General features: G+C 40.6%; 1 protein-coding gene across 6 annotated transcripts in view; it reads left to right on the top strand.

Moving 5' to 3' along the window:
* PDE4B (phosphodiesterase 4B) overlaps window positions 1–24612 on the top strand; it is a 524480-nt gene that overhangs the window by 117737 nt on the left and 382131 nt on the right. The window contains exon 1 of one of the 6 annotated variants that reach the window (XM_036077705.2): window positions 7457–7673. The exons of 3 other annotated variants lie outside the window; for them this stretch is intronic. In XM_036077705.2, the coding sequence (XP_035933598.1) occupies window positions 7600–7673 (74 nt within the window). In that variant the 5' untranslated portion in view covers window positions 7457–7599. Of the gene's footprint in view, window positions 1–7456; window positions 7729–24612 lie in introns of those variants that run through there. 2 more of the 6 variants (XM_078072989.1, XM_036077709.2) reach the window with 2 other exon arrangements.

The raw sequence follows: 24612 nt of genomic DNA, 5'->3' as shown, positions 1-24612 counted from the left end.
CTTTCAAGAGGAAGAGTCCATTATGTTGTTAGATCCATTCATATTCTCCATCTCTACCACTCTGGCCACTCTATTCATAAGACCACTGATGATTCTGCAAGGTGCCCAAGTACAGAAACTGGCTGACATTTACTGGCCAAGTCATCTTTGATGTTTTTAAGGTTTCTTCTGCAGTGGATTCTCTCTGGTTGGCATGAACATGCCATAGGACAATCTCCACACTTGGTGCCCACTCCCATAGGCCCATCCACATGCCTCTTACCCAGACCTTCCTATACCTAGTCTTCAAATCTTGCTGGTTCCAGGGTCCTGATCAGTCAGTCAGCCCAGTCATTAGACCATATATCCCAATGCCAGGCCACTTTTCTTTTTCTTTCCCTAATTGGTATTTTTCAGGGCTACTCTGTAGTGTAACAGCAATTTATTTTCAGCTTATACCCCCATACTGGACCCCATTCATGTACCAATCTTGAACTTTTCCCTTCTTCATCAGCAGATCACAGAAAAGCCTCCATGTGTGCATAGGTGTGAAATAGGGGAGAAGCACGGCTACAGCAGTGACAGATGACATGGTGATTAGGGACATATTTGTGCCATTCTCTTACACTCTCTGGACCTGCCCAAATTTGATCCTAGATGTGCTGCATCCCTATTATGGTGGATTGTTGCTGGGGTCACCTGACCTTATGATTTGTTGGGTCTGTTAGTATCACTGGTGTGCTGGTAAATGTTTAGTAATCATCTCTGAAAAATACCATCCTAACTTGTAGCATTTGCTGAGTTTTGTGGTATAAATATCCCCACAATGGCTGATTTCAAGCTGCCAAAATAAGATCACAGGGAGATGTGCTGGTATAAACTCTCTCCATCACATCACTATATCCAGCTGGTGATAGAAGTTTTGGCTGCTTGATGTCACTTGGGGTCCTATGGTTTGATGCTCAGTTTTTCTTAGGGTCCAATGTCATGCTTGGAGTGGTTTGTTAATAGCCTATACTTTTATTTTGTTAAGATTATATTTATTTATTTGACAGAGAGAGCTAGTGAGAGCAGGAACATAAGCAGGGGGAGTGGAAGAGGGAGAAGCAGGCTTCCTGCGGAGCAGGGAGCTCAGTGCGGGGCTCTATCCCAGGACCCTGGGATCATGACCTCAGCCGAAGGCAGACGCTTAACGGCTGAGCCACCCAGGTGCCCCTAGCTTATACTTTTCTGCCACAGATGTCATAGCTTTTCTCTAGAACCCTAGGAATGTGTACTGTATATAATATATTTTGCTGCCACAAATAATTCTAATACTATGAGTGATGTGGACCGAGCAACAGTCCTAGACCTTATGCAGAACCTTTCCTTGCCTTGGGCTCCACTCAAGACCAATAGCTTTCTACATCATCTGACAGATCGGTCATAGCAGTATTTTCAAGCATTCATTTTCAAGCTGCCTCTCAGACCTAAAGAAGCCTGTTAAGCATTCTGGTTCTTTTTTAGTGTTAGGAGTTGCAAAATAATAACTTATCCTTTACTTTTGAATATCCCAGGTTGCCCAGAACACTGGACCCCTAGAAACTTTGCCTATGTGGAAGGCTCCTAAATCTTTCTGGGTTTTGTTTCTTTCTGGAACATGCATGTCTTTCTAAGGTGTCCAGAACACTTGCTACTTCCTGCTCTTCAGGTATGACAAAAAAAAGAAAGCATTTGTCAGTTCAGTGGTGACATACCAAGTAGTCAAGGCTATTAATCTGCCCTGGTAAATATACCTGGTATATTTGGTAAAACAGCTGTAATTGAGGTGAAGGTGCTTGGTTAACTTGTGGTAGTCGATTATAGCCTTCTGTAGATTATTTAGTTTCCACAGGGACAAGACTAGTATATTAATAGGGTCCTACTTGGGGCCACCACTCCTATATCCTTTAAGATTTTGAGAATGGCACTGGTTTTTGCTATCCCTTTGAGATGCTATTGTGGGTTGAACTGTATCCCCCAAAAGATGTTTTGAAGTCCTAACCCCTAGTACCTGTGAATGTGACTTTATTTTGAAAGAGGGTCATTGCAGATGTAATTAGTTAGGATGAGGTCATACTGGAGGAGGTGGGCCCTGAATTTAATATGACAGATGTCCTTATACAAGATGGAAATTTGGACACAGATACAGATATTCAGGGAAGATAGATAGAGGGAAGCCAGATGAGGCAGAGACTGGAGTTACGCTGCCATAAGCGGAGGCATGCGGTGGGGGCTGCCAGAGCTGGAAGCGGCAAGGAGGGATCCTCCCTTAGAGGCTTTGGGCAGAGCATGGCCCTGCTGACATCTTGGTTTCAGACTTCTAGCCTTCAGAATGGTGAGAGAATAAATTTCTCTTTTTTAAAGCCACCTGGTTTGTGGTACTTTGCTATAGCAGACTTAGGGAACTAATACAGAGGTGATATAACTATTTTGTAAGAATTATTATCCTCCTGGAGGGAGGATCTTCCTTATGGCTTTCCTATAATAACGGCTCTTACTTTATAATTCAGAGAACAAAGTGAGAATTCTGCCAATTGCCAAGTATATTCATTTCACTATAAGACATAGTTGGAACTCAGTTTCTTAGCTGACTTCCGTATACCTCTACTCTCTTTTTTTTCTTTTCAAGATTTTATTTTATTTATTTGACAGAGAGAGAGAACAAGAGAGAGGGAACACAAGCAGGGGGAATGGGGGAGGGAGAAGCAGGCTTCCCACTGAGCAGGAAGCCCGATGCGGGGCTTGATCCCACAACCCCGGGATCATGACCAGAGCCTAAGGCAGACACTTAACGACTGAGCCACCCAGCCCCCCGCCCCCCGCCCCCCACCCCCTGTCTACCTCTACTATTAGTGAAAGGTCATGATGGTGTTTGGGATCTTTGGCTAACAGTTCAATCTGTATGCAATAGTTTTGAAAGATCTGAGTAATCCACAGAGCTAGCTATGGTATTGCGGGATCTTTCCTTTTCTTTAGTTGATGTGTTCTAGGTCAGAGAACTGGGCATGTGAATATAGCTCTTCATTGGGGCTGGCTGACCTCAAACTTTTGCTCATGTGTTCTTGATCCCCATTGCATGTATGTGTGTATACATGTACATACATACATGTACCTTTTCTGGGCTGCATATCTATCTTGCTCCTAGGGATGAAATGTCTTATAAGTCAATTCCATAAATTTCAGGCCTTGCTGACTCAATCTGGACTTGTTGCAGTTTCTAGTCATTCTGTTTACCTTCCTTCTAACGGGTATATGCTGCCACTGATGTCCGCTATTCTTGGATTCTATCATCCGCATTGCTATTAGGGAATGCAGTACTAAATAATATCTCCTGTCATTATTTCTAGCCTATTGAATGATGTGATGTCTTTCTAATCTCTCTGCCTTGATAAAGTGTTCCTGTGACGTCCTAAGGAACATGGTCAGCCACAAGGTTTTTTTACCTTAGAGAGTAGACATGCTTCTCTGAGCTTTTAAACCCTTCCTCCATACTTTGAAACAGCAACTGTGGCATCTCTGTGTTGTTTAATACAGGCCTTTGCCTTTTTCAGGTGTTCAGGGGCCATTCATTCCAACAGCCTATTACAGCTGGCATCAGGATCTTTTCTGGGGTATTAAATCCTGTATCACCGGAAAGTACCACTGTATTGATAACTCTCCTTAATTCAGCTTTATTTCCTGTTTCCTCTTGACCTAGCCCCACCAGAAACCATTCCTATTTCCTCAAGGTAGCATCTCTTTAGGCATATACTTTCTCTTTTGCTTTAGCTGGCTAAGCACTTCCTAGATCAGTTTATACTGCTATTTGACTTTAATTATGAGCCAGGAGAGGAGGTGAGGCTAATCATGAAAAGGGTAAGAAATATCTTCTAAGGTACTTGCCTCATTTGAGGACTTTGTAGAATTTCAAGCATGTGTGTGTGTGACTAGCTCTATCTTCTGATAAGGGGGAACTGGCCATTTCTTTAGGCCCATAGGATTCAGAATTTGAGGACTAAGGAGTTGAGGTGTTTTTTTTTTTTTTTTTTTTGAGAGAGGGAGAAAGCAGGGTGGGGCAGAGGAAGAGGGAGAGAGAATCTCAAGCAGGCTCCACACCTCAGCATGGACCCCGATGCTGGGCTCAATCTCAAAACTGTGAGATCATGACCTGAGCCTGAGTCAAGAGTCGGATGCTTAAACAACTGAGTCACCCGGGCGCCCCAGGATTTGAGATTTCTAACCGTGACTACACAGATAACCCCTTCCAAGTGTCAGGTTCCCACTTCTTCCCCTTTAGGGCCCTGAGTTTGTGTAAGAGAGTAGCCTAGGCTGGGATTCAGCCTTTCCTGAGGCTCTGCTAACAATTCAGTCCTGTCCCTGTTCTGCTATGACTGTTGTCCAGCTGCAGGAGCAGAAATGCACTTTAAATGCTGCCATGGAGTCCCTCTTACTGTCACACTTTGATTTAAATTGTTCATTAATAGACCCGAGCCTACCATTTTCTCTTTTCAATCAGTGGTACCTAGCAACAAATAACCAATTCCACAGTTCTTAACGTTACTATGTTTTCATACCTCTAAAACACCCAGGATGTTGTTCCAGCTGTTGCAGCGCCTTGCACCTATACCCATGACAGGCTGTCATAGGTGGAAGCCAGAAGATGCTCTAGCGTTCCAAGGACTACCCATGTTTTCCTTATTTCCCGTGATGGGATTCTCATTGACATCCAGCCAGAAAATGGTCCAATTCTAAGATTCCCATATTTAGAGTCTGCTTCCTGGGAACACTTCTGGTGTCAACTGTCTTAGATTGGGTTCCTTAGAACAAACCTGGGATACGTATTCTTGTTTAAGTGCTCTTTGGGAATATACTCTCAGGAAAAGGGAGGTGAGGGAAACAGAACAGGGCAGGAAAAATGGCAAACACGAATGTGGTCTCAGTAGAGATTAGCTTCAGTCTGATCCCACAAGATAATCCAGAGCACGAATGACATGACCAAGCCAGTCTCCTACTGGGGCAAGTGGGCTGACCTTTTGAATTCCATGCCAGCAGGTCATTGGCTGGCCCAGTAAACCCTGGTTACGGGTGGGGAGAAGTATAGCTTCTCAAGCAAGATGCTCCCATTCGGTCCAGGGCAGTCCTCTGTATTTTTATCTCCAACAATCACAGCAAATGGGACAGGGGTGTACCAGCCAGAATAGAGGATGTGGGCAGACACCAACCGCATCCACCACAACAATGTAGAGCTATTATTAACTGCAATAATCAGCAAATTTTTTGAGTTATTCTGTATCTAAGGAAAAGAAATGTATTGCTTTAAACTGTTAAAATCTTCTCTAGCCTTCAGTAGGACGGTTGTATTAATCTTTCCTTCTTTTTAGTGGGATTACACTCAATTCCACTGATTATAAAACCCAAATTTCCAATTCACCATCTTTGACTAAGGACCCTCACACCAATTAGATCTCCCCTCCCCTCCCCAAATTGGGAGTGTTATTTCCCACTGTGACCTTGGTTTATTTCATCAGTTTTTCTCTCCCCCTTTTACCTTTGTTTTTACTATATAATGATTGGAGTGAGAGATTATAAGAACAAGTTCTTTCAGATACATTGTCCCATTTGGAATGGCCTTTTTACTTTCCATACGCAGGTGAAAATGTCTCTATACTAGTATACATTGTTTCCGAAAAGGGGACAAAAAGTAAAAAAGGAAAGATGAAAAGGATGATCCGAAAGGAAGGTACTGGTTGAGAATGAGACTTCTATTTCCTATTTTTTTTAGTGTGAGTTTGGGAATTTGTGTTTTTTGCCAGCAAAAAAAAAAAAAAAAAAAAGTATAACTTCAGCTCAGGGCTTCAGTATTCCTGAAGGGTTTGTAAATAAGTCATTGTCTCCCCAGTTGACAAAAAGCAGTATATGATTAGAACCATCCTGTTCTTCTTTATTCCCCAAAGCTCTGAGAACACTGTGGAATGAGTAGCCTATGCTCCATAAACACCAGAAAAATGGTGGCGCATGCGGAAGTGCTTTGAAAACTGAAACTTCACATAAAAATAAGGCATTGTGGCTGCTTTAAATTAACCTCTCCGAAGTCTGTACTAAAGTTGTATTCACATTATATCCCTTTTCACCCCAGACATAAATCCCTTGTTCCAGCCTGAGATTCTTCCTCCCACTTGCTGCAGTCCCCTTTTTATTTTCTCTTCCTGAGGTATCAAAATTCCACCCATAATTCTGGTTTGAATCCCCGCTGTAGGAAACAAATTCTGATACTCCAGGATTTGACAACAGAGGGTGCATCTCTCTGTGGGGAAAACCATACTGGAAACCTGTGGGCCTCACTCTTGTCTACTGAGAATCTCCTGCCTGAGGCAAATTCCTTTTCTTAGGATGGCATCCTCAAAGTGTGGTTGCCAAATGAGAGTATTAGCATCACTAAGGAACTTGTTAAAATGAAAGTTATTGGCTCCAACCCAGTCCTATTAAACTAGAGACTCTGGGTATGGGGCCCACCATGTGTTCGTTTGTTTGTTTGTTTGTTTGTTTGTTTTTTTTAACATTCCAGGTAATTCTGAGACGTTGCTCAAGTTGGAGAATCACTCTCTGAGGGACTCTCTTACTGATCACCTTTGATACAGTTTTTCTGGCCTCAGGGAGTGCTCCCTCATTTAGCACTCAAGCCAAATGAACCCTTAATTGCCAGAGCACAGTTGAAACATTTAAACTAACTTTCCTAATGGTTTGTCCATAATAAAAGGAAAATGAATTTCTAGAGTAAAATATAATTAGATACAATGATTCATAAAATATGGAAATGTGTTATAGTGGTTAAAAGCACCAGTATAAACTTTGAATCCAACTTGTTACTTAATCATGTTGGTATTAAGGCTCTGCATCTGTTACATGATGATAGTAATACCTGCCTTTTAGAGCTGTTGTAAAAATTAAGTGAGGTGAAGAAGGTAAAGCAATTAGCAAAGCTCCTGACTCATACAAGGTGTTCAGTAAATGGTAACAAATTGTATTTTGCTTAGTCATCACCAGTACCTAGCCCCTCTTTGCAGTGGATCTCAGCCATGAGTTCTCAGGCCACCTCCACAGGGCATGGAACGTTTTCATCCTTGGAATTCAGAAGCACCCCTAAGCATGTCTAGGGTCCTTGGAGGCTAGGCCAAAAGAAATGCAGGGATTCTCTCTCCCATGTCTGATTCCCATAGTCCAAATTCCAGTTCACGGTCTCAACACCCTCCTCTTATCCAGGCTATTGTTTTTGGGAAACATCAGGCCCATCCCCACCATTTACAGGGCTTGGAGCAAGAGTACAAATTAAAGGCCCACACAACATATATTTATAGTCATAATTTACAGAGCAAGCTAAAAAATGTTTTATCCTCTGTATAGGCAGGATAACAGCCCCCACAGTCCCTGGAACCTGTGACTGTTACCTTACATGGTAAAGGGACTTTGCAGATGTGATTAAGTTAAAGACCTTGAGATAGGGAGATTATCCTGGATAATCTGGTCAAACGTAATTACCAGGGTCCTAGGATCCTTGTAAGAGGGAGGCAGTAAAGTCCGAGGAAATGTGACAACACGCAAAAGTTGGAGTGGTACGGTGCCATGAGCGAGGAATGCACACAGCCAGTAGACGACAGAAAAAGGCACGGAAATAGATTCTCTTCTGGAACCTTCAGGTAGAATGCAGCCCTGCTGACCCATTTTGGACTTCTGAGCTTCAGAATTGTTCGGGTAATACATCTGTGTTGTTTTAAGCCACTCAGTCTGTGATAATTTTTATAGCAGCATGAAGGAATCCATAACCCTCCTGCTTTCATAACAATGAAATAAAAAAAAAAATGTGGATGTATGCTTTTATAAGACTGCATAGTGGCAGAATATCAGTGATGATTGAATTTAATGATTGTTTTGTGTAGTGAATGGTCTGTGAATGACCCAGTGATATTTAAATGAATAATAAAATGAATTCCTTAATTATTTTTATTTCATTTCATTTATTTTTCTTGCTTTTATTTCAGCATAATTATGCATTATATTGTTCAGAGAACTTGTTTTTAATAGACAGGATTGCTAAATTAGACCACCTTGAATTATTGTAAGTTACCTTACAATTTGGAGAAATTTGGCTCTACTAGGGCAGGAGCAACTGAATTGTCATTAAAACTCTTAAAGAATACTTAGATTTAGAAATAAACTATTAATTTATATATCATGTTTACATATTTTAAGGGGATAACATATGATAAACTATTATGGTCTCAGGAAAAAAATCCCCAAATATTTAATTTAAGCAATAGATTACTGTCCAATATAGATGTGTTTTCTGACATTTATAAAGTAATTTCTAGATGCATAGAGTTCTACTTAAATTCTTTTTTTTTTTCTAATTTATTCAATCCTGGGATGTTAAAAGAAAATGTAAAAAATAGAAGTATGATGCTTGATTTGTTCAAAACTTTCACTTCAGTTGAAGTTATAGGATGACCTGGAGTGGCCAGAATATAGTCTCACGTTTATTTGTACACAAATCTTCTTCACTGTTACACAAATATTTTTATCTTGTTTTTCTAATATTTTGTTGGCATGTCACTTTGTTGCATATTTCACACGCAGCTTATTTTAATTTGGAAAATTTTTTTCAAGAAATTTAAAAATGCTTTTTATTCTTTTAAAAATGAAGTAGTCAAACCCATACCTGTGTTTGTGTTCTTGTAAAGCTTTTACTACATCATCGATAGCAAGCAACAATTCATATTAAATAATGATGAATTATTCCAATTTAAAATTAATTGCATTTTCACCAAGCATCTCGATTTGTTCCTACTTGAGGATATTCTGTCGTTTTGCTTATTTTTTTTTAGGCATCCTTTCTCATGTTTAAATAAAATCTTAAATAGCATTTTGTTGGCATTCCCATCATGTGCCATGAGGGGTTTTAAGGATAAATTTGGTAAGTATCTTATTAAGATGTTTTATTTTGGGTAGACCTGTACAATATTGTATGTACTATTTGAATTGTTCACAAACAGCCCAGTTGTGACTGTTTTTTCTAGTAATAGATTCAAACTGTGTATTAGCTGTACCAGGTACAAGGAATGCTTCTGGAATTTTGGCCAAAATTCTGTCTTGAGAAAACTTTTCTCTTGCCAGCTATTTAGCACCAGTCACATAGACCTATCCTCAGTAATATTTCAAATTATTTGGGATGCCTGGGTGGCTCAGTTGTTCAGCGTCTGCCTTCAGCTCAGGTCATGATCCCAGGGTCCTGGGATCGAGCCCCACATCGGGATCACTGCTCAGCGGGGAGCCTGCTTCTCCCTCTCCCATTCCCCCTGCTTGTGTTCCCTCTCTTACTGCCTCTCTGTCAAATGAATAAATAAAAGAATCTTTAAGAAAATATTACAGGGGCGCCTGGGTGGCTCAGCCGTTAAGCGTCTGCCTTCGGCTCAGGTCATGGTCCCGGGGTCCTGGGATCGAGCCCCACATCGGGCTCTCTGCTCCGCGGGAAGCCTGCTTCTCCCTCTCCCACTCCCCCTGCCTGTGTTCCCTCTCTCGCTGTGTCTCTATCAAATAAATAAATAAAATCTTTAAAAAAAAAAAAAAAAAAAAAAAAAAAAAAAAGAAAATATTACAAATTATTTAAATAAAATGGTAATATATTTGATATTTTTGAGAATTTTATTAATCTTATTATTTTATGAAAATAAAACTATTAAAAATTCTAGGTTCCATGTCTATCTGGTTGCCAGTGTAAAAAAAATCTGTATCACGTGTTGTGCAGTTTACATCTAGGTTTCCATATATACCAGTTTATTGTTAATACAGATAGTTTAATATTGCAGAATGTTCTACAGTTTCCATGTGCAGATGTTGAAAATACTGCTCCAGTTTGTGAGTACCTTGAGCACCATGAGCAGGAGCAGAGAGAAGCGAGAAAATGGGTGCTTGGCATGGCTGGAAAATGATATAATATAAGAGACTCTGGGCATTATTCTGTATGAGAGGGTATATTTAGGTATTTTATCTTTTCTTTTACTGAAGTCCTTCCCCATACTCTGAAGCTACGTCTGTCTCAATCTCAATGCGCAGACTGTAAACCTTCAAGTATTAAGACATAATGAGCTTTTATTTTGAGCACTAGGACAAGAACTCTAGAGAAGTGCTTCTCTGGGGCAGGGAGTTTATGAACTACCCTCTCGGGTTAAGCATGGTACTCAGTGGGGGAACATCCACCCTTTTAGGGGATATTCTATTCTCTCCCCACAGAAATGTGTCTTCCCCCTTTTGCTTGCGGAAATTGATGGTGGCAACAAAGGCGTGATCCATTATTGCAGAACAACATCATGAGCCATGTGGTACTTCTCTGCAGGCTACACACACACACACACACACACACACATGCATAGTGAAGAATTGTTGCTCAAGCTTGTATTAATAACATGGAGACTCAGGATTCAAGCCCAGGTTGGCTTCACACAAAGCTTGTTCTGGTACTCCAGCCTGTTTCCTTAAGAGGAGTATTTCTACTTCTTTCTCTCATTTAATTGTCTAGCATCTTAACCATACCTTTTGTCACCCAAAACCAGTTCATATTTTGCTTCTTTGGGGAAGGCCTCTCGATCCCCTTTGAACTTTGTAAACATAATTCTGATGTTACAAATAGCACACGATTTAGGGATTATATGCTAGTCTCCTACTGATCTTTGAGGACAAGGAGGATCTTTTTCATTTCTGCATTTCTGAGACCTAACAGAGTGCCTAGAATCTACTAGGAGCTGAACAAATAATTTTTAACTAAGTTAATTAGAACAATAAGAAAGTTATTGATTTTAAAAAAGAAATCTACCACCATTGGAATTCAGCAAATATAGAATCATAAGTTATGGGCATGACATTCAGAAGTCAGTCAAATGTCTTTGGGTTCCAGACTGATTAGCTGCTGGGATGTTTTAAGAGAAATCCTGAGACAATTCCACAGTTTTCTTCAGTAGTTTATTCAAATATGGGTTGTTCCATACTGTCAGCAATTTCTTCCTGATATTTCACCTGAAGCAGTACTTCTAAATGAAGTGCAGCAGCTAGCTCTGAGAGCGTGGCCTTAATTGCCAAAGTTAAATTCTGACTCCTGGGGTATATTTTAAGGTTTGAGAATATTAAACTCAGCACATTTTAAAGAGCAGTATTTTTAGTTTCTTGGGCAAATGGTCCTGTTTTAATTCAGGAAACAAAAGGTGTAGGTTTAACTAGCAGTGAGAGCACTTTACTGTTTCCTCTCTGAAGATTTTCCACCAACCGTTCTCCTTTTCGAGCAGAAGCGTTCACTCCTTCCTTCCTCCATGTTCTCAAAGCCATTTCATTGAAAACACACACATGTAGGTCCTCAGGCACACACATATACACACAGAGTATCACATCACATAGAAATGCTATTTTAGATGCAGATGTAGAAAGAGTTACAGATTGTAGTTCTTTGAGTTTCTGAAGATTTCCTCCTGTGTGAGTCTATGGTGACTGTCCAGTGACATAGAGACTTCCAGTAAATGTTTGTGAAATATCTGAGTAATCAGTGAGATAAAATGAGATGGAGCTTGACATAAACTTGCTACTTTTGTTTCTATTGTGAATGTTATGATCCATGCCTCCCTGGTACACTTGTGCAAGATTTTCTCTGAGAGGTATGCCTGGTGATGGTGCAGCTTCGAGGGTGTGCACACATCAAACTTTACTAGGAAACACCAAATAATTTTTCAAAGTGCAGAAAAGCTCCTACCAGCAGCTCCTATTTATTGATATTATATCTGACCCTTGATAGTGTCAGACTTCTTAATCTTTGCCAATCTAGTTGGTATGTAATTGTATCATATTGTAGGTTTAATTTGTGTTTACATAATTATTAATGAAGTTGAGCAGTTTTTCAAAATTTTTGAAATTTGCCATTTAAGACTATTTTTAGAGCAGTATTAGGTTAAAACAGAACTGAGATAGAGGTATAGAGATTTCTCATGTTTCCTCTGCCCCCCACATGCAGAGCCTGCCCCATTATCAACATCACTCATCACAATGGTACCTTTTTTTTTTTTTTAACCAAGGATGAACCTACATTGACACATCATAATTATTCAAAGTCCATAGTTTCCCTTAGGGTTTACTTTTGGTGTTGTACATCTATGGGTTTGGACAAATGTATAATGACATATATCCATCATCATGATATCATATAGAGTATTTGCCCCCCAAATTCTCTGTGCTCTGCCTATTTATCCCCCAACCCTGCAGCCAAAGCCATTGATCTCTTTATTGTTGCCATAGTTTTACATTTTCTAGAAGGTTATATAGTTGGAATCATATAATATATAGCCTTTTCATATTATCTTCTTTCACTTACTTATATGCATTTAAAGTTCCCTCATTTTTTTTCATGGCTTGATAGCTCATTTCATTTTCACATTGATTAATATTCCATTGTCTGGATATCCCCAGTTTATTTTTTCATTTATCTGCTTAAGGGCATTTTGGTTGCTTCCAAGTTTTGACAATTATGAATAAAGCTGCTGTAAACATTGTGTGCAGGTTTTTGAGTGAACATAAGTTTGAATATCCTTTGGGTAGATACCAAGGAACATGATTGCTGGATCATATGATAAGAACATGTTCAGTTTTGTAAGAGACTGCCAAAATGTCTTCCAAAGTGACTGTACCATTCTGCATTCCTGGCAGCAATGAATGAGAGTTCCTGTTACTCCACATCCTTACTAGCATTTGATGTTTTCAGTGTTCTGGATTTTGGCCATTATAATGGTCTTTTGTTGTTTTAATTTGCATTTTCCTAATGATCTTTTCATATGCTTATTTTCCATTTGCATATCTCCTTTGGCGAGGTGGCTATTAAGGTTTTTGGCCCATTTTTATTTTTTTATTTTTTAAAAGATTTTATTTAAGAGAGAGAGTGCGTGTGTGCACAAGCATGAGTGAGGAGGGGCAGAGGGGAAAGGAGAAAGAATCTGAAGCAGACTCTGCACTGAGAGTGGAGCCTGAGATGGGGTTTGGTCCCAGGAACTTGAGATCATGACCTGAGCAGAAATCAAGAGTCAGATGCCTAACAGACTGAGCCACCCAGGCGCCCCTTTGGCCCATTTTTAGGGGTGCCTGGGTGGCTCAGTCGTTAAGCATCTGCCTTTGGCTCAGGTCATGGTCTCAGGGTCCTGGGATCGAGCCCCACATCAGGCTCCCTGCTTGGCGGGAAGCCTGCTTCTCCCTCTCCCACTCCCCCTGCTTGTGTTCCCTCTCTCGCCATATCTCTGTCAAATAAATAAATAAAATCTTAAAAACCCCCCCGAGATCCTAGAGTTGAAATAACTCACCAGAGGTTACCAACTCACTTTGTAGTCTCTTCTCACCTCCAACTGAAGGGAATTGAATCTCTTTTCTGTTACTCAAGTGATCTATGGTTCCTGTACCCTTGAGACCAAGGCACTTACCAGCCTTTAGTGCTTTGTTCCCTCTTTGCCTCTTTGCTGTGTTTGTTGTTCTTTCTTTGAATACTTCCAGAAGTTTCTTCAGATAGTGAGCTGTGACCCTAAAATGAAGAGTAGAGAGAAAATAGCCAAAGGCGTTATAACAAAGAAATTTAATATATTCTGCTTGTTTGTTTTCAGTAACATCCTTCCAACTAGTGGACATGGAGGTAGATGCGGGCCAGCTTCACGAGCATGTGATTGATACAGAGTTCCACATTTGGAAGGGCCCAACTCTTGCTTTAATGCTTTGTTCGTGCCTTGAAATTCATAATCATTTTTTTTTAAAGATTTTATTTATTTATTTGACAGAGAGAGAGACAGCAAGAGAGGGAACACAAGCAAGGGGAGTGGCAGAGGGAGAAACAGGCTTCCCACTGAGCAGGGAGCCCAATGTGGGGCTCGATCCCAGGACCCTGGGATCGTGACCTGAGCTGAAGGCAGACGCTTAACAACTGAGCCACCAGGTGCCCCGAAATTCATAATCATTTTTGAACTAGGAGCCCCACATTTTCATTTTTCGTTTGGCCTCATAAATAACGTAGCTGGTACTGGGTACACAGTTTGGTATAGAAAGAGGAACATGGCCCTTAGAAATCTGTAAGATGTGGAATGGAATCCAGCCTTGGTTCTCTATGTTGTATGGCCTTAGGCAGGATTCTTAAACCTCTGGACTTCTTTCTTTATTGAGAATATATTGATGACAGGGCTTATGTATGTTGAATATTTGCTTTAAAAAGTAATTAATAAATATAACTACAGTAGCTACCATGTGAAAAAAGAGAATTAGTGAGGTTAAGCTAGTGGGTTCTGGAATCAGATTTACTAGGTTCTTATCTGAGCTCTGTAATTTACCAGTGGTGATGCCTTGGGTAAGTTCCTTAAACATCCTTTGTGTCCCATCTGAAAATCCTAGGAGTTCTGTCAATGTCAAATGAGTGAATTGTAACTTCTCAGCATACTTGGTATATAGTATTCATTCAAATGTTAACTGTTACTGTTTTTAAGAAAGATACCCAAACTCTTTTAAAACATGCGTGCTACTGAAGAAAATAATCAAAAGGATCTTTTGTAGAGAAAAGGTTGGGAACACATGTGAACAACATCACAGTGAAGGACATGAAAGCTGTAAGCTACAGACTAAAATGTGTGGCCTTGTCCATGTAAATTCCGCTTAGCATTCACCTCGGGGCCCGTCAATGTGTCCTTGAGGAGAAGGGATGATCTCTTGTCAATATGTTCTGCATAGTTAATTCTGGTGTACTGTTTTACATAGTTTTACCTTAGTAATAGAAAACCGGTGAGCACAGCTTCTCCCTGATGTGTGTAGGCTCATTGTCTTTGGTTTTATATTCTCGGCACCTCATTAGAGGAACAAGACTCCTTCAGTTATGATTTACCTCATTAGTCATCCCAAAGTGAGTAAGGGGCCAGGATAAGCTCTGAGAGGGAAGTCCAGATTCTTGCAAAATTTTTCAGGATGGTCCCAAGGTATAGTGCCGTGATAACCAAACTGAAGGAAAATAAGACCCTCTTATTTTGTTTTGTTTTAAAGCAGACTTGTCTTTCCTCTAGATTACTGTATCCCTGCTGTGGAGTGAGCTGTATTCCCCTAAAATCCATATGTTGAAGCCCTAATCCCCACTGTGGTGGTATTTGAAGAGAGGGCCTTGGGTAGGTAATTAGGTTTAGATTAGATCATTAGGATGTGGCCCTCATGATGGGGTTAGTGGCCTTATAAGAAGAGGAAGAGAGAGATTTTTCTCTGTACATGCCCACACTGAGGGAAGGCCATGTGAGGACACAGCAAGAAGGTGACCTTCTGTAAGCTAAGAAGAAAAACCCTCACCAAAACCCAGCCATGCTGGCACTCTCACCTCGGGCTTCTAGACTCTAGTACTGTGAGAAAAAAAAAATTGTTTAAGCTACATAGTCTGTGGTATTTTGTTATAGCAGCCTGAGCTAACTAAGATGATCCCTTTTGACAACTTTCTTTCATCATGTGTTTTTATTTCCCTGTCCTCATTTGGACTGATGCTCTCTGAGCACTAACTGATTAATTACTAGAAAGATTCAGGAAAAAATTGAGTGGATCCTCCCCCGTAAGAGTATCAAGAGACTATTTTCCTTGCTATTGTGGGTTGAATTGTGTGTCCTAAGAGATATGTGGAAATCCTAACTCCCTGTATCAATCAATGTGACCCTATTTGTAAATAGGATGTAATCAAGATGCTGCCATCCTGGCAAAGGGTGGGGCACCTAATCCAAGGTGACTTGTGTCCTTATAAAAGAAGAGGAAAATGCCACATGAAGACACAGACAATTGGGGGAATGCCTTGTGACGACAGGCAGATATTGGAATAATGTAGCTGCAAGCCAAGGAATGCCAGGGACCTGTGGCTACCCACCATCAGAAGCTAGGAAGAGGCAAAGAAGTATTTCATCCAGAATCTTAGAGGGAGCAGGGCCCTGATGACATCTTAATTTCAGACTGCTAGCTTCCAGAACTGTGGAGAATACATTCCTGTTTTAAGTTACCTGGTTTGTGGTACTTTGCTGTGGCAGCCCGAGGAAACCAGGACACTTGCCTTCTCTCCCTCAAGCAGCTTTTTATTCCTATTTTTAGCCTCTTCTCTGTGATTGTCAGCAGAATTGCCTTCAAAGCAAATGAATAAGATACACAGGCCTGAGGACCCACGAAGTCCTAGACATTTGGTTTCGTGGAATAAAAGATCACCTGGAGGAAAGAGCTGCAGTGGGGATGGAATCCACGCCACGATGCCATGTGATCCCCCAGGCCCCACACATTCTTTCCCTTGTTAAGTAAACCCAACCAACCACAACCAACAAAATGCACATGTATATTTGATAGTGTATGGGGGGTGATTTCAGCCTATTTCTTGCCCAGCGTGTGACTGATCAAAGGCCACAGTGTGTTTGTCTCAGGTGTGGATAAACTAGAAGGGACACTAGACCTAAGTGGCAATTTATATTCCAGATGCCTTTGATTTATGGACTCTCACCCTCAATTGCAAGCATGCTATTCTAAAAATTTTTATTGAAGTACTTAATTTTATAATTAGGTATGAGAAAAGGATTATGGAGTATATTTAAATAATCATTTAAAATGTTGAATCCGTTCTGTCCCTCCCAGACAAGCAGAAGTAAATATTCCTTTGTTTTATTTTACAACACAAGGGGGCAGCATTGCTGCACCATTCATTTCCCATAGGCCTCGCTCTGCTGTATTTCTGTAGGTTTACAGACAGGGCACCTCTTTCAAATGGAGAATCATTTGAGCATTGCACAGAGGGTGACCCAGGCTGTTTTTCAGTCACGTGAAATTCATTTTAATGCTAGTTTTGAAACCAGTACCCTTTGATGAGCATTCACACAAATTTTATACATTTTATATTTGCTTCATTGTTTCCGATTCTGTAACACTCACTTCTGAAAAGAAGACTAGGTAGTATTGTCTTTTGTAGCTTTGACGTGTGGGTAATTTTCTAGAAATCTGAATCCATTTAAATGGAATTTTCAATCATATTTCTGGAAAGTAGATAGAGTACCAGGTGGTAGGCCTGTGTGACCCACAGAGCAGGTGAGCTTCCTGTAAGGTATGACACAACAGGTCCGCAGGAGAGGAGGATCGGTGCCGAGCTGTCTCACAAGTCGGTACACATGGGTGCCCTTGGGGACAGGGAGTAGGAGGGCAATAATAATAGCAGTGGTGGTAGTTGCAGTCATAATAAGAAGAAAAAGTACTATGTTTTGGTTGCTTGCTGTATCCTTAGACCCTTTATTAGGATTAGCTTTGCCAATGATTCTTAATACTCTTGTAGAGTAGGTATTTTGACTCTCATTTTCATACGAAGGAAGTAGAGGTTTCACTGGGGTAAGTGCTTCACCCCTCCGTTCACGAAGCTCCTAAGTGGCAGTACTGACTACTTCGCATTGTCTCCCCATCAACTGTGAAAGAGATTGAATTCAGTGATTTGGCAAAAAAAAAAAAAAATCTGATTTGATATTAAGACTTCTTCATTCCCTACTCCATCCAGTTCATCTGTGGGATTTCGTCGAGTCTACTGTCATGGTTGATTTTATGTGTCCGTTTGACTGGGCTAAGGGATGTTCAGATAGCTGGTAAAACATTAATGTTTGGTGAGTCTATAAGGGTGTTTCTAAGAGAGATTAGCATTTGAATCAGTGACTGAGTCAAGAAGATCACTCACACCAGGGGAGGTGGGCATTATTCAATCTTTTGAAGGCCTGAAGAGAACAACAGACTGAAGAAGGGTGAATTGCCTCTCTGAGCTGTGACATCTCCCCCTGCCCTCGGATATCCCCGCTCCTAGTTTTGAGGCCTTTGGACTTGGACTGCGAGTTTCATTAGCAACTCCCTGGTAATCAGGCCTTTGGGCTCTGGCTGAGATTACACAATTGGAAATCTATATTTCTTTCTCCTTCCTCTTTTTCCCTTTCTCCTCCTCCTTCTTTTGCACATACACACACACCCATTCAACAAATAACAGCCATATTTTTAAAATTTGCACTACTTTGGGGCAAGGGGACCAGCCTCTGACTCAGAGCCCTCTGCAATTCTAAGCAGTGCCCATTGAGGCCACTGGGTGTCTCTAGAAAGCTTGAGGTTTAAGAAAGAAGATGCTTGAGAACAACATGCTGTGTCTAAACCATGAAGCCTTGTAAAAATATACGATCATAATGGCTCCCTTCTCTGAATTCAGCTTCTGCTTGATTCATGCCCTTACTTTTGTACTTAGCTAATTAGTTCAAATCAATAAACTTTTCTTGAGCGCCAAACACATACAAGGGAAATATTCATTCATTTTGAAATGTGCACTATTCTAGGCACTGGATATTCAGCAGTGACCAAAGCGAACTAATCCTTTGCCCTCCCCCCCCCCCCCCGGAGTTTGTATTTGTAAGGTTGACAGCAAAGACATACACACGTGGAATGTTGGCTAATAACAGGAAAGAAGAGAAGAAGAAAAAGAAACCTTGGTAAAAGATTGCAGAAAGACAGTGGCTGCTATTTTAGATGGGATTGGCTTGAAGACTTCTTCGAGAGGGTAAAAACTGAGCAAAAATCTGAATTATATAAAGGACCGAGCCACATATCCATCTGGGAAAATGAGTTCTCAGCAGAGGGAACAGAAAGTGAAATGCCTTGAAAGATGAAAGTGTGCTTATTATGTTTGAGAAACAGGCCAGGAGACCTGGTGAACCATGCAAAACCAATAGGTTTCCTACATAATTCCTTGTCTCTCTAGGAGGTAATATCTATTATAACATGACTTTATAGCTCCTCTCTTAAAGGTGTCCATAATAAGAATAATGGCTATAATTAATTCTTACTATTTGCTGTGTACTGGGATAGTCCTTACAACCCTACCAAAGAAATATAATTATCTCTTGTTATTCAGAGAATCTAAATGGCCTTCCTAAGGTAACACATCTAGGAAGTTGGTGAGACAGCACTTGGTCTTGTTTGAAAGTGCAGGCTGCAGGGTGATTCAATGGGAAGACAAATGAGCAAAACATATGTAATGATGTGATGGGGTTATGGAAAGCTACCAAGGGGATGACACATTACTCGTGCCATGGGGGATGAGGAGGAGTTCCTTAAGAGAGCAGAAGATGGGGGTGGGAGTGGAGAATCTCCTGGCAGAAAGCAAGGCATGGAGGCTTAGAAGAGCATGGTTTCTGCAGGAAATAGCAAACAGTTATGTGTGGCTGAAGAATTTGTAACACTAAGTGTAATGGATATGTTCTTGTGCCTGGCAAGTGCCAAGGAGGATCTGCTCCTGTGACATGGGACATCTCCCAGCTGTGGCTGGTTGGGGAGAGATGGAGCCCTAACTCAAATGCAGCAGAACCTGTCTTACTAGGGACATATGGGTTGTGTGGCTTGGCCCAAACAGATGAGTTGGTTGAATCTGATTCTCTCTTTTAAGACCTTGAAGCAAGGATGCCAAGACTATTGCTACTCCATAGATGGCCCTGGAATAGGGAGGTTCTCCAAACTGGGGCACTCAGGAAGTTATTTGAGGCCATGTCCTAACTGCTTAGGAAGCTGTCTTTAGAAGGAGAACAATAAAGCAAGTGCAGAGATGAACGAAGATGGAGCATCCTGAGGTCTCTGAGAAGAACCGGAGACTGTGGCCCCTCCCTTTCTGCTGCACCTGCCATTCCCAGCTCCTTTGGCCTCCTGAGGCAGGTCTGTTTCCTGTCCTGGGTGCCAGAGATCTCTGTATCCTAAAATTAGGGAGTTCGTATAATTTATGATCCCAAATGGCACAGTTTTGAGAGTAAAAGTGGGTGCTATAAATAATTGCAGGCATAAGATGGAAAATTGCAGACATAAACTAGGATGTATGCAGTTGAGGTGGGACGTGTTTAACAACTTGCTCTCTGGGAAATAGCGACAGCAACACCAACAACAACAGACCAAAATTTGATTTGTAAGGCTTTCCAGTCTCCGTGGCATAAATACGCCTACCATGGTTGATTCTAAACTCCCAACGCGGTATCAACTGGTTTGAAAAAAATCTTGAAAATTCCACAGTCAACTTTCTCAAGCTGTGACGAGCCACTGCAGCGCACCCTGGATGGTACCGCCCTACCTAAAACACTCTCTCTCCCAGGTCCCCTCCCTCGTATGTGTACGTAGGGTTTTGAGTGTATTGGATCCTTGCAACTCCAAATGCGCTGATTAGAACAGGAGTGCATTTGGACTTGGCAACCGTAGGCGGTGGGAAGTCTGTCCACAACCCGCCATTCCGGTTCCTTTTCGGAAGCGTCCTTTTTCCTTGCCCGTGTGCCCAGTGCGGTGAGGAATACACAGGAGTCAGTGAACAACGGCTGCGTTCCTGCTGCAGGTGTCACTCATTGGCTCCCCGGCAGGAAGGTTCCCCAGCTGTGGTTTACAGTTTGCCTGCCAGCAGAGGGAAAGCACCTTTGTGACAGCAAACACAGCTTCTCAGGGGATCTGGAGCCTGGGGCTCTGACATTCTCACAGAGGTGCGATTGTTGTGAGCACACTAACCCCCTGTCAAACGATAGCCTACCCCAAGCAGAAAATGAAGTTTATTAATTCAGTTATGGGATGGTCTTACCCTCTAGCCACATGGGTACCCGCTGATCAATGCTTCTCCTTAGCTTGTTCACAATGCCCTGAGGCAGGTGTTGCCAAACTGGTTCTTTGTTCTTCAAAGAACACCATCTTTACCTTCCCCAAACTGGAATCTTCCAACCTGTTGTAGAAATAAACTGATCACCTGCACTTACTGGTTAAGCCTAGGTGGTGCAAAATGTGTTCTTGCCGACAATCTAGATTTTTCGTTTCTTTTCTCCCCCTTTTTCGTCCTATTTTGTGTGTATGTAAAGATCTTTATACATTCTTGGAGATAGGTGAAATATCAGAAGAATTCAGTTTCTAACAGTTTTCTAAAAGCAAATTTCCTTGTTTTTGAGAAGAGATACGACTGGAAGACATTTCTTCTGAAAATGCTAGATGTATTATTGTTAAGCGATTGATATTGCACCTTTACTGGGACAGAATTTATTTCAAGTCAGATACCTGTGTGCTCATGAACACACAGTCGTTCCCAGCAGTTCCCAGCTGAAATGAATCAAGCAAAATGCCTTGTACTACCACTGTCCTTTTTAAGTGAATTGCTTAAATAGTTGTTTATTTACAACAGTCTTCCCAGTTTATGTGCTGACCAATAAAATGGTTAAATAGCAAAAATTTTTCCAAGGGAAATTATTCCAGAGTACTGTAAAAATAAAGGTACAAAATCACACTTGTAACTAAAGATACTAAGTGTCAGCTTTCAGTAGACATGCATTAGAATCAAGATCAAGATTTACCACTCTTGGTACTTTGGGTTGTGACAAGAGAAATTAACTTTTATAAACCATAGTGTGACAATCAATTCACCACAAAATTCTGTGTGCTTATAATGTGTCCATTAATGTCCTTGCTAATGTAAAATGACACAAGTCTAAATAGATGTTCATAGACTACTGTATATAAAGATGTTTGTGAAAGCATTGCTTAAAATTCTGAAAAAAGAGTGGAAATTCTACATATCTAATAAATGAACTTGATTTAATTTCAGACAGATAATGGATTGCTATCAGACCTCTTAAAACCATGTTGTAGAAAATATTTGCCGCTGTAAAGATATTCAGAATATATTGCTAAGTAGTGAAAACTAGCTACAAAACTTTATAACATTTTTTACATATATGTGTGTCTTTTGTGTGTGTGTGTGTGTGTGTGTGTGTGTGTGACTGGAAAAATATAAATACCAATATGATCTGTTGGCAGTTGTTGTACCTGGTTTGAATGATTCAAATCATATTGCTTCATTTCCTATTTACATTGTTCATTGTGTCCTATTTTACTGCCTTGAGCATATTTGACTATTTTAGTTAAAGGAAAAGTTATTCTCAGTGAGTTTTCTGGATTTTGATGGGGATAGTCATAGATAATTAACTATAAAATGAGGCATACGTATGTGCTAAATTTATGAAGCAGGGACATCTGAATAATTCATTAAATTCCTGCCCTTTTATTTAGGGATGGGTTTTAGAAAGGTGAGCAAAAGTAACCTAGAAGAATGAGAACACCTTGGATAAAAGGAATTGACGCCTGCTTAAAGAGTTAAGGCATCTCATTCCCCCACGGAGCAAGGAGAACAAAGCTTTTACTGTACTATTAATTAGAATTCAGCTTTGCATAGTCTGTGGTTACAAACTTCAGTGAAATTGGTGCAGGATCCTATTCTCAAAGCGTTACAAAGCACATATTGTTGTCAAAGTAAATCCAGTACGGAAAGATGGCATCCTTGAAATAAAAATTAAATATATTTTAAATGGAGCAAACCACATTAGACACTTTTATAGGTTTAAATGTTAAACAGTGAAGATAATTTCCGGGAATCTTGTTGGCTTTTTTTTTCTTTTTTTACTTAAACATAAATGTCTTTATTTCCCATAAATCTAAGACAACATTTTTTTAACAGTTTATCTGATGGGGGAAAAAAATTGAACTGGAATATAAACACTGTCAACCATGATGGTTCCCAATTAATGGATCAAGGTAACTGTGCACAAATTTCTATAAAGCAAACATCATGTCTTATTCGAGTTCTTGGCATACTCCCTGACACATAATAGGTGCTCACCAAAAGTATGCATACTTGATAGAGCTTGAAAATGCACTTACCTGAAGTTTCCAATGTGTGTTTGCTGTCGAATAGAATGGGGTGAAAGAAAGCATAAAGGTCCAAGACCAGTGACTTGGGTTCTAATCCCAGCTCTTTTATTATCTCAATGTGACTTCTCTCTGTGGTTCCATTTACCTGTTTGTTAAAAAGGGGATTGGACTAGATTAACTTGAAAGGGAGTTTCTTTCATATATAAGTACCTACTATTCAACTGGATCCCTCAGGGTTTTTTTTTTTTTTTCCTTCCTCTCCCCATTGCCAAAGCTCATGTATTTATTAATGTTTTCCACAGATGCTCACTGAATGTCTTCTCCGTGTGTCAGGCATTGTGCTGCGTCGTACAGAATAGGCCTGCAGGGGCACCTGGGTGGCTCAGGCGGTTAAGCGTCTGCCTTTGGCTCAGGTCATGATCCCAGGGTCCTAGCCCCGCATCGGGCTCCCTGCTCAGCGGCGAGTCTGCTTCTCTCTTTCCCTCTGCCTGCTGCCCCTCCTGCTTGTGCTCTCTCTCTCTCTCTGTCAAATAAATAAATAAATAAATCTTAAAAAAAAAAAAAAAAAAAAAGAATAGGCCTGCAAACAAAGCACAGGCAGTCCCTGGCCTTGGGGTCCCTTCTTCCAGCGAGGGAGTTGTGGGCCCTCCTACTTGACTGACTACATTTAAAAAAATTTTACTCATTGTTTAAAATCTGACCTTGTAGTCAGTCATGGGAAGCTCTTCTTATTGGGAAATTGTTTGTCATCAGAGGGCTCTCTTTGATGAGAGAAATGAATTCAGAAAGATTAAACTCACAATTTGTATTTCCTTGTTAATTGTGCGAATAGGGGTGCCTGGGTGGCTCAGTCGTTAAGCATCTGCCTTCGGCTCAGGTCATGGTCCCAGGGTCCTGGGATTGAGCCCCACATTAGGCTCCCTACTCTGTGGGAAGCCTGCTTCTCCCTCTCCTACTCCCCCTGCTTGTGTTCCCTCTCTCACTGTGTCTCTCTGTATCAAATAAATAAATAAAAAAATCTTTACCCCCCCAAAAAAAATTGTGTGAACAGACCAGAGCAATGATGTATTTTGTGTTTCTAGCTTTTTAGTGACATAGTGAGTAAACTTCACATTACAATGTAGATATATGTTCAAAATGCAGGTTATAAATTATATTTCATAAAAAGTCATATTTTCAGTGTACCAGAGTAAATGGATGATGAGAAGGAATGTTTCAGTGCCTTACAGTGAAGGCATACTGTCAAGTAATTATGACCCAACCTACATTTTTCTTTTACTATAAAATTTTTCTTAATGCAGATCATCTCTGTACTTGAATAAAATGTGAGCAATTAGACTAAAATAATCATAGTCACATTTTGGCACAGCAGAGATCTTTTTATTACTTCGACCTAATTGTGGATGTACTAAAATATTCCATCTAGTTTTACTTAGGAAACACCTCGCTTTCTCAGGGTAAGTCAGGATAGGCTGGTTATGCTGTTATAACAAAAAACTCCAAACACGCAGAGGCTAAAACACTATAGATTTTTTTTTTTTTGCTCATACTACGCATTCATCTTGGATATCGATGAGCTAGACGTACTTAGATTATAATCCTTCTGGGACTCAAGCTGATAGCAGCCACCATCTCCAACATCTTCATGAGAAGTGCAAGAGGACAAAGAGAGCTCAGGAAGGTCTCACTCTGGCAATGAATTACTTAGTTACCTTGTTACCAATCCATTGGTCATAATTAGGCACATGCTGCATATTCTCACAAGGGGGCCAGGAACTGCTATCCTACCATCTGCCTAAAAGGAAGACACCTGGGATAATTGATGAATAACACTAATTGCTGTCATACACAGCA

Source organism: Halichoerus grypus, chromosome 5 (assembly GCF_964656455.1).
Source record: "Halichoerus grypus chromosome 5, mHalGry1.hap1.1, whole genome shotgun sequence".
NCBI classification, from domain to species: domain Eukaryota; kingdom Metazoa; phylum Chordata; class Mammalia; order Carnivora; family Phocidae; genus Halichoerus; species Halichoerus grypus.
Note: the sequence above shows the minus strand (reverse complement) of the source record. Positions and strands in the feature narration are given on the sequence as shown.